The sequence below is a fragment of the Barbus barbus genome (genome assembly GCF_936440315.1).
Source record: "Barbus barbus genome assembly, chromosome: 35".
In the NCBI taxonomy this organism is placed as follows: domain Eukaryota; kingdom Metazoa; phylum Chordata; class Actinopteri; order Cypriniformes; family Cyprinidae; genus Barbus; species Barbus barbus.
The window spans coordinates 5,096,822-5,108,129 of NC_136763.1; the positions used below are offsets into that span (position 1 = coordinate 5,096,822).

Sequence of the window (11,308 nt, forward strand, 5' to 3'; positions counted from 1 at the left end):
TACAGGCAAGAATAAACAAAATACCAAGAAAAAACGTATTACTAAAATATTGGGATAAATGCTTGTGAAAGCTAAATGGAACAGGCTGGAAAAGTGCAACACACTCCAGTGATGCCTCATATATATTCAGAGATGTTATGAGATGAGTCAAGCATCGTATTCCAGTCAGCCGTGGGAATAGTAGGCGACAGTATGAGAATATATGGACATTGCGAATGCTGTAATGACTGTACACATTGCATAATTGCATAAGTGCATGAATCGCACACAGCGGATATAGCAGTAACTACTAAACTTCAAAGCTATTCTAGATGTGGGCTGAATGTAGAGTTAGCCATGTAAAGGAGCTCTTCTGATGTTTTATAGGAGCTGACGTGAGGAGCCACAGCGAGCGGTCGGGGTGATGACGGTGCCCTCGGCCCATGAGTTTCACTGGCAGAGCCTGGCGTGTCTTTCCAGCGGCCGCGTCTATCACTCATTGGCTAATGTCGGGGGTCAGCTTTATATGGTGGGGGGTTGCGATGCTTCGGGTCGACCCACCAGCGCTCTCGAGCTCTACTCCCCTGAGGTGGACCGCTGGCTCAGTCTCCCTCCAATGCCCACACCGAGAGCCGGGGCGGTGGTGGCTGTCTTAGGTAAGCAGCTGCTGGTGGTCGGGGGAATGGGGAAGGACCAGCGCCCCCTGAAGGCCGTGGAGGTGTATAACACAGAAGAAGGCAAATGGAGGAAGAGGTGCTCACTCAGAGAGGCATCCATGGGGCTTTCTGTCACTGTTAAAGGTAAGAAAAAACAAAATTATAATCAACATGGAGTGGTGCACACTACAAATATAGTTAATTGTTCAATATAAAAATCCAAGGATTTTGATCTTATTCATGTAAATTGAATTGTTTAATATCTAACATACATTTTATTGATATATTAATGGATAGTGAAAAGTGTCTCTGTATTACAATTTGAAGAGAAATGACTGAAAACGAATAAAATTCTGTTGAAATGTTATGAAGATAAATATAAATATTACAAGGATATATATGAAGTTTTGTAAATACACTACCAGTAAAAAGTTTGGAATAATTAAGCTTGTTGTTTTTGAAGAAGAATTAATGCTCATTACTGCTGCAGTTATTTGATGAAAAATACAGTTAAAAAAAACAGTAATATTGTGAAATATTATTACAATTAAAAATAGCTTTTTTCAAAAACATTGCCACTTAAATCTGTGTGTGTGTGTGTGTGTGTGTGTGATGTATATTTTATACACTGAAAAAGGTGTAGGATTTTCTTAAACAATTTTCACTCAGAAATAGCTAGTAAACATAAATAATTATAAAAGAATTTAGTTGACTAACTTTCAACATTGTTTTTTAATTTAAATGTAGCTAAAATAAATTGTTTGCAACCACTTACATTAAAAAAATGTATAGCATTTTTTTTTCAGTGTAATTATTTGTAAAGTTTTCTAGCAATTTTTTAGCGAAAGATGCTTCAAAGAAAATCCTGAATAATATGTACTGATGAATTATGCAAAATAAAAAAGAATAGTGAAGTGTGAGTGAAGTGAAGTGACATGCTGCCAAGTATGGTGACCCATACTCGGAATTCGTGCTCTGCATTTAACCCATCCAACGTGCACACACACAGCAGTGAACACACACACACCGTGAACACACACCCGGAGCAGTGGGCAGCCATTTATGCTGCGGCGCCCGGGGAGCAGTTGGGGGTTCGGTGCCTTGCTCAAGGGCACCTCAGTCGTGGTATTGAGGGTGGAGAGAGCGCTGGACATTCACTCCCCCCACCTACAATTCCTGCCGGCCCGAGACTCGAACCCGCAACCTTTCGATTACGAGTCCGACTCTCTAACCATTAGGCCACGACTTCCCCAAGAATGTGTATTAAAGAACGAAAGAAATGGTTTTATTTCATGTTGACTTTATTTAAAGTGACTGACATGTTTTTTGTTTAGTCACCTCTTTTCAGTGGCAGTTCTGTCAGCACATGACATTTAAAGCATTTATTCATTGTTTACTTGACTTTGTATTTGACATTGTAAGGTGAAAGACTGTTTTGTTCAAGATTTCTTTGTTGAAAATAAAGACCTTCATTTGACTCGCTTCACCTCTGTTCAGACGGCAGAGCTCTTGCTGTTGGGGGAATGGGAGCAGACCTCCTGCCTAGAAGTGTTCTCCAGCAGTACGACCTTCGCAAGGATATGTGGGCGCTCCTTCCGCCCATGCCCACCCCGCGATACGATACCAGCGTCTGCCTACTGGGCTCCAAGATCTACGTGGCAGGTTTGCTGAGCAGAGAGAGTCCTTGTGTATCTGCAGTCTACCCTCGTGCATTAAATACTTTACGTGTGTGTGTGTGTGTGTGTGTTCCTGACCTCGCTGTAGTTTTAGGGACCTGCAGGGTTTCTGCAAGTCTTAGTCTTCTACAAATTAAGGCCTTAAAAATCTCTGAAAATGGAGCAGAAAGTTGTAAAGTCTTTGCATTAAATTTAGCATATACTGCAAAATCTTGTTTTTACTTGAGATATATTTACTTGAGAAAATGAAGATATTAGGTTGTTTTCCGAGAAGCTGAACTAAACTAAGTGGGTTTATACTTAAACCAAGAACAAATATCCGTCACTGGAGTAGGAAAACTTGTTTTCCTTTGATTTTTTCTGAGCCCACTGGCAGATATTTGTTCTTGTTTTAATAAGTTTCTCTGAAAACAAGACTTCTTATCTTACGTCATTTTGCTTATCAAGTCAATATATCTTTATCTAAAAGTCTTTAGGCATTTGCAGTGGAAAATAACACAAAAATACTAAGAAAAAGCATTACTTTTTTGTTTGCAGTGTGATCAGAGGGTACAGTAAAATATATTTCAATATTCTAGCAGTTTTAGTTTTGTTTTTGGCAAAACTGTTTCTAATACAACGTGTTCTTTGCTCCCTAGGCATTTGTATTTAGAGAACATTTTGATATAATTTCTTACCTTCAATTTTTCCTTCACTTAGTCTTAAAACGGTCTTTACAAAAAAATAATGTCCAATCACCATCAATATCTGTGTTTCTTCAGGAGGACGTCAGTGTAAGCGTTTGGTGAAGGCGTTTGAGGTCTTCGACATGGAAAGCCGTACCTGGTCCTCTCTACCCAGCCTGCCTTGTAAGAGATCTTATTCTGGGGTCTTATGGGACAGCGCCGGGCGTCTCTGCTGGTTGGGTGGGCTCAGACAAGGAGGAATACACCAAAGTTCAAAGTTCACAAAGAATGTTAACATCTTTGACACCAACCAAGGTAAATTAGCTAAACATGCCAACAGTATGAAAGTATGTATCTCATATTTACATTCAAATGACCATTCATTCAGATAGAACAGAACCCAAACTTCAAATTGAAGCTATAAAATGCTTAAAGGGTTAGTTCACCCACAAATGAAAATTACCTCATGATTTACACGCCTTCAAACTATCCTAGGTGTATATGACTTCATTTTTTTTAGATGAATACAATCAGAGTTATATTAAAAAATGTCCTGGCTCTTCCAAGTTTTATAATGGCAGTGAATGGGGGTCAAGATTTTGGAGGCCCAAAAAGTGCATCCATCCATCAAAAAAGTGCTCCAAATGTGTTGATAAAGACCTTCTGAAGTGAAGTGATGCATTTGTGTAAGAAAAATATCCATATTTAAAACTTTGTAAACCGCAATCTCTAGTTTTCTTTAACTATCATACTCTCGTTCACCAGAGAGTGCATGGCAATCATGGAGTATCGTCATCAGATCATGGAGTAGTTGTCATTTTTGGGTGAATATCCCTTTAAATTGTCTGTATTCAGTCAGATTTATATATAAATAAAATATTTTATTTTAAGAAATTAAAATTTGTATTCAGCAAGAATGCATTAAATTGATCAAAAGTATTAGTAAATACATTTATAATGTCATTAAAGATTTCTATTTCATAAAAATATTTCATAAATATATATTTCATAAAAATATTAAGCAGCACAACTTGAAGACTGGAGTAAAGGTGCTTTGCATCACAATGATAAATTACATTTTAAAATATACTGAAATAGAAAATATTTCTGACTTTTACTGTTTTTTTTCTATTATTGATCAAATAAATGCAGCCTTGGTGAGCATAAGAGACTTCTTTCAAAACATGAAAAATAAAAACTTAGGAATGGTAGTGTATGTTACTTCAAAAAAGGCTAGATTGCAAAAGATTGTGTTGATAAATGCGTTAATAGTGCATTTTATCAACATTGCCGTGTTGAAAAAGGCTGAAAGGTTGCCAAAACCCCTATAAAATCAATATCCTAGACCAGTTTAAGGAGGTCCAGAGACTAACTAATACCATTAAACCGTCTTAGGCTGGTTTAATGGGGGGGGGGGGGGGGGGTTCCACAGGGTTTTCAGCATACGGTGCATTGCAAAAATAGCCTTAGTGCTGAAACTTTGTGAATACTGTAACCTGTGAATATAGGAACCAAATTAAATCAGCTCAGCTTGTGCATGTGGCATGAAACAGGCCTTAGTTTTTATCTGTGAAATCTCCAAGAATAATTGTTTTAGCTGTTGAATGCGTATCAGCAAAAATGTTTCAACACACAAATATATTAGTAATCTCGATAACTGTTCCCTTTTTATTTGACTTTCTTTTTCTTTTTTTTCTCGGATTAACCCAAAAAGGGGGTGGAAAGATACAAGGTGTGACAAAACGTAAGACCTGCTGAAATGAGTTATTGATTTCTCTCCTGCTTCTCACGCTTTTTTTCCCCCCTCTACATCGTTTCCACTCAAATCTGATCTTTTCTAATAAGATTCAGCAGATTGGAAAATTTGACTTTTTTTGGCCCCAAGGGCGATAAAAAAAAAAAGTTCCTATCGTAAGTGGGCAGGAGGAGGTAATCTCGAACAACTGAACTTTGCACGCTGCCATGTGAATCATTTCTCTCTTTTTTTTTAATTATTCCATTACTGGCACATGTGTCAGTCAACAGGTGCGTGAGCCGCTGTTCACAGAGCAGCACAAGGGATTAAGCCTCGCTATCTAATTTCCTCCAGCCCGGATCCGCCACTGGCAATAAAGCCCTCGCGTACAAGTCTTCCAGTCTAATAAAACTAGGCGATAAGATCAAGGGATAGGAAGGGGACGTTAAATGATGCTATTCCGAAACACATTGTCATCCCTTATCCATAGCTCATCCTGATAGATAGTTGAGCCCATCTGCTCTTTTGTCTTTATGCTGGCTGCTGTGGAGAGGGTTAAATCCCGAGAAAATCGTAGTTCTAGGCAAGATGGATGTGCTCTTTATTAAAGATCCAACTTGACACTGTGTACTTGCTAATTGAGCAGCGGTAGACCCAGAACAGCATGTTTTTATAATTTTATGCCAAATGAACAGGCACCAGGACGGACCCCACCACCTGTTTGAAGGGAATATGAGTATGCCTCTGAATAAAAAGCATGCTTGGCATCAGAAAAAGTGAAAGGGCATCACTGTTCAACAGAAAAAGCGTCAGATTTTCGGCCAACAACAGAGCGAGCGTTGCACGCCAAAGACTGAAATCAATATCCTGTCCAAAGTTGACAGACCCTTCATTGCTCATTCAAGTCGGACACTTTGATCTTGATCCAAATGGCCAAATTTGCAAATCAATAAATTATTTAACTAAAATCAACTGAGAAAAACAAACTCGACGAGCATCCTTGTTGTCCACTGACTACATAGGCTGCTACCTTTAAAGCAGCTTTCTTGATGAATATTGCATAAGGTCTTGAAATACCATAAAGTCAAAATTTGGGGGCGAGAAACACCACTTATATCAGAAAAGAACATCTGACTGACATGTAAAGCAAACAACCACAGTTTGTCCGTCTACTTTTTTACATTACATAACTTTTTTTTTTTTAATACAGCAATGTCAGCATGATGCTAAATGAATGATGTTAGAACTATTGAGTAAAAAGTCATTACTGGGTATATTTTAAATTAAGATTATCTTTTTTTTAAATAAATATATAAATGTACACACATGCATACATACAGTGCCCTCCATAAGTATTGGAACAGTAAAGACACAATTGTTCTGTTGGCTGTGGAGTCAAGACATTTGCAAATATGATTAAAAGATGAAAATGAGACAAAACTACAGAATGTCACATTTTATTATTAGCCGTTTTACCAGCTAAGAAGTTTGGCACTTTTAGAGTTTCATTCCTCTATCTGATGTGAGCATAAGTATTGGGACAGTTGAACATAAGGCAGATATAAATGTGTTGACTCCACAGCCAACAGAGCAATTTTGTCTTTACTGTTCCAATACTTTTGGAGGGCACATATACACACACACACACACACACACATATATATATATAGATATATACACACACACATTCACCGGCCACTTTATTAGGTACACCTGTTCAATTGCTTGGTAACACAAATTGCTAATCAGCCAATCACATGGCACCAACTCAATGCATTTAGGCATCTATATGTGGTGAAGACGACTTGCTGAAGTTCAAACCGAGCATCAGAATGGGGAAGAAAGGGGATTTAAGTGACTTTGAATGTGGAATGGTTGTTGGTGCCAGACGGGCTGGTCTGAGTATTTCAAAAACTGCTGATCTACTGGGATCACGCACAACCATCTCTAGGGTTTACAGAGAATGGTCCGAAAAAGAGAAAATATCCAGTGAGCAGCAGTTGTGTGGACAAAAAATGCCTTGTTGATGTCAGAGGTCAGAGGAGAATGGGCAGACTGGTTAGAGATTGTAGAAAGGCAAAAGTAACTCAAATAACCACTTGCTACAAGCAAGGTATGCAGAATACCATCTCTGAACGCACAACACCTGAGCAGATGGGCTACAGCAGCAGAAGACCACACCGGTTGCCGCTCCTGTCAGCTAAGAACCGGAATCAGAGGCTACAATTCGCACAGGCTCACCAAAATTGGACAATAGAAGATTGGAAAAACGTTGCCTGATCTGATGAGTCTCGATTTCTGCTGCGACATTCAGATGGTAGGGTCAGAATTTGGCGTAAAGAACATGAAAGCATGGATCCATCCTGCCTTGTCTCAACGGTTCAGGATAATGGTGTGGGGATATTTTCTTGGCACACTTTGGGCCCCTTAGTACCATTGAGCATCGTTTAAACGCCACAGCCTACCTGAGTATTGTTGCTGACCATGTCCACCCCTTTATGACTACAGTGTACCCATCTTCTGATGGCTACTTCCAGCAGGATAATGCACCATGTCACAAAGCACAAATCATCTCAGACTGGTTTCTTGAGCATGACAATGAGTTCACTTTACTCAAATGGCCTCCACAGTCACCAGATCTCAATCCAATAGAGCACCTTTAGGATGTGGTGGAACGGGAGATTCGCATCGCGGATGTGCAGCAGACAAATCTGCAGCAACTGCGTGATTCTATCATGTCAATATGGACCAAAATCTCTTTTAACACCTTGTTAAATCTATGCCACGAAGAATTAAGGCAGTTCTGAAGGCAAAAGGGGGTCCAACCCAGTTCTAGCAAGGTGTACCTAATAAAGTGGCCAGTGAGTGTATATATCAGGATGCGTTTCCTCCGAGGAGGCAAGAGAGGCAGTGCCTCTTCAGAATATTGGATAAGATAAAGAATTCACAGTACAATAATAAAACAACGCCAATATTACAAAATCTAACATTAAAAAGTGTATAATTCACTAGTTTTTCTAAAGAAACATTGTCCAACAGTGACACCAGCAGGTAAAGTTACAGTGGGAGTCGGTGCCTGTCATGCCTCCCCTGAGCTCATGGACCTTTTTCACAAGATTGTGATGACTCATTTATTACGGTGATCAGCATCGTAAATCCTCCTTTTTTTTTTTTTTTAATATATGTACATTAGCGTCGCTATCCCTAGAAGATATCACAGGTTCAAGAAGTTCGTCAAAATTATCCATCCTTGATCACTTTTAGTCAGCTTTGATGAAACTCCTCTCAGCTAGCACGTCTTTTTAAAGTGAAAGTAGCCTTGTCACCTAACCTGAATAACTCGCTAGAATGGATTCATCGGCTTCTGTTCAAAAACAAGGGCGCTTGTCGGCCTCTACAGTAAAACGTGAACTTGCGATGCCTTGAAAATGGACAATACAGGCTTTTTTGACAAAATGTGTTTGGGATTCAGATCGCGCTAAATGTGGAGAATAATTAAAAAAAACTTTTTTTTAAAGTGACATTTATCGGTTTTTGCAAATGAACTCTTCATATATATATTAGTGCTGTCAAAATTAGCACGTTAATGCAGGCAATTAATTGTTTCAGTTTAATGCGTTAAAATTATTTAACGCAGGGGTGGAGCCTGGGTTTGGCCACCCCACTCATAACTGCTACTTCTGTCTTTTTTCTTGACAAAAAGTGCATTTATTCAGTCGCTGAACGTCTTTATGACCACGTCAAACCGGAGACCTTTCAGACGCGCGCTCCAGCTTCACTTCAGCCCAGGCGTGAATCAAACAGTGCCAAAACGGTATTGTACTCGTAGCTCACGCTCTTCAATTGCTCACACAAAGGCGCTGGCGTGCACTTTACCCTGTATCATTTCATATCATATCGCGAAAGAAACTACGATCATGCAATGTCTTGGTCAGTTAAGGTATGACGTTATCAAAAAGGCGATTAAAACTGTGCAGGCATGTAATATGTTATGAGTCACATTTAAGAACATATGTCTCTGAAATGGTTTTCGAAACTGTCCTGGAGCAGCCTCTCTCATCTAACACATCCAATTCAACTCGTCAGCTCACGAGAAGAGACTGAAATGGGTCAGAAAAGGTAAAGAGTTGAGAAAATACAATGCGTGTCAGATCTGCGTCATGATCAGCAGTGGCAGCTCTTAAAGAAATAGCAGCCAAAACAACCTAATAAAAAGCTGATGTGATGTCTGTTCATCAAGAATAAAAGAAAAAAAGAGGAAATCAATCACTTTTATAGCTTTAAGGATTCATCTAGTTTAGAATTTAGTGTATGATAACTTTATTCAATTTCTATATATTTCTGCTGAGGGGCACAGGTAGCTAAATATGATATTTATTATAGGCTAATGGGTTTATGTGAAGATTGTTTGAAGTTCACTTAAATTAGAAGTTATTTTTAAAGTCTAATAAATGTTAAAATTGATAGCTCTTAATTATAATGTAATGTTGAATAGCTATAATCCAGGGGTGGCGAAATCCGGTCCTGGAGAGCCGCAGCCCTGCAGAGTTCAGCTCCAGCCCTAATAAAAACACACCTGCCTGTAGCTTTCTAGTAACCGTTCAGACCTCAATTAGCCTGTCCAGGTGTGTTTGATTAGGGTTGAAGCAAAACTCTGCAGGGGTTGGGTTAGGGTTGCAGCTCTCCAGGACCGACGTTAGGGTCTGCAGCTCTCCAGGACCGACGTTTGCCACCCTTGATATAGTCGATGGTTAAATATTAGGGTAAATTTTTTTATAGGGAAATCAGCATTAATTGGTATCAGTGATCCATGGCCCTCAGTCATAAAAAAAGATGCCATTTAACAAATATTCAAAATATACTGTCTTTGTTGTTTGTACATTAATTTGAACATTGAATGTGAAATTATTGCAATATAAAAGCATATTTAAAAACTTTAATATTAGGTGTGATTAATCGTGATTAATTTTAGAAAAAAATGTGCGATTAATTAGTTTTTTTTAAAATATATCAATTGACAGCACTAATATACACACACACAAACAGTTTTTCACATCACTTGTTGCAGTGCATTTTAGGGTTGCCTGTTTAGTGAAAATTGTCTGCAATTAAAAAAATTTTGTTGCTCTTGCATTTTGAAATGGATTTGATCAGTTATATAAACATAAGTGCTGTGAGCATCTGCATACAAGTCTTTGCAATCAAAAGTTCATCATATGTTTTTCAACAGTATGTAAACAAGCATGGCAGAAGGAGTTGGCATCTCTCAAACAACCATCATTATTGTAATGCCGTTTGTGTTATTGGCTGTGATTGTGCTTTTTGGCTGATTAGGTTGACTGAGAAATCTAAATAATGTGCCAAATTAACATTCTACATCTGTGAAACACAGAAAGCTGCACAGCTCCAACTTCCTTTTCAAAGCAATTAAAGTGTTCTAGCTCAGTAATTTTTTGAAGAAATGGTCCTTGCATTTATTACGGCAAGCCATTGGCTTAGTTATTAGACAGATATTAGATCCTGCAAATGGAAAACAGTCTGTCAGCTTTAATCGACAACCTTGCAGGCCCTAATCTGCAGGAAAGCCCTTTATTTCCATTTCCTCTTTAGGCATTTTAGGAAAAGCTGTCAAATGATTCAAATCGCATATAAGCCAGTTAATTTTCTTTCACACATTGTATAAATCTGATTTATTGTCAGATTTTAAATCACACCATGCTAATGGTGAATAGTGTGTAAGTTAAAATACTCTCTTGCATTCCATTTTAATGTGCAAATTATACGTAAGCCATTGCTAAAATGACATCTTGTAAATTGCTGCTAGTGGTGCAGAAATTACCCACTTCACCTTTAATATTTAGCATTTTATTATTGTTTTTTGTGTCCGTTTTGATTTGTAGGAACTTGGTTGAAATCAGAGGACACCGTACCCTTGAAAACCAAGCGAGCAGACTTTGCCGCAGCCATAGTGCGAGGCAGAATGATTGTGGCAGGAGGCCTAGGTATGGAAGTTGCATCATAATATATTTATCTACTGCACAGTTGCTGTCACAGTTGGTATCATCCAAACATCTGCTCTCTTCCGACAGGCCATCAGCCGTCAGTGCTGGACACCGTCGAAGCCTTCCATCCCGAAAAAAGAAAATGGGAGAGACTGTCGCCCATGTCGACGCCACGTTGCTCTGCCTCCAGCATTGTGATCCGTGATCGCCTACTGGTAGTTGGAGGTGTCAATCAAGTCCCAAGCTCCGCCCATGAGATTCTATATGTAAAAGAGGAGGAGATTCTTTAACCATAGAACTTTAGGTTTACACATCAGAAAAAGTTGCCTTCAATTATAAAGTAAAACACAAATTTTCACACTAAATGTATGGTGACGTTTACCGTCGCTTGGTGAAATTTTGCATCAAAATCCAGTCTGCGCATTTGGGAGTTTCACATGAATTCCGTTTTCACTCATGTTCAATTTGGTCTTGATCAAATTCGCAATGCAGAGCAATAGAAATCTGCTAACTTATGTGTGAACTGTGCTTCTTACATAACTACGCTATTGACCTATTTTGCGAGTTGCGAGAAATAATATAACCGATTGTGCTC

General features: G+C 38.8%; 1 protein-coding gene across 1 annotated transcript; it reads left to right on the top strand.

Annotated features, from left to right (window-relative positions):
- Positions 1 to 403: 403 nt before the first annotated feature.
- LOC306855126 (kelch domain-containing protein 8A-like) lies at positions 404 to 11,003 on the top strand (the record flags this gene model as incomplete). The annotated part of the gene is made up of 5 exons (XM_079393576.1): positions 404 to 779; positions 2,133 to 2,297; positions 3,073 to 3,291; positions 10,612 to 10,713; positions 10,801 to 11,003. 5 exons carry the CDS (start codon positions 404 to 406, stop codon positions 11,001 to 11,003), a joined length of 1,065 nt encoding a protein of 354 aa, XP_079249702.1.
- Between the last annotated feature and the right edge of the window lie 305 nt (positions 11,004 to 11,308).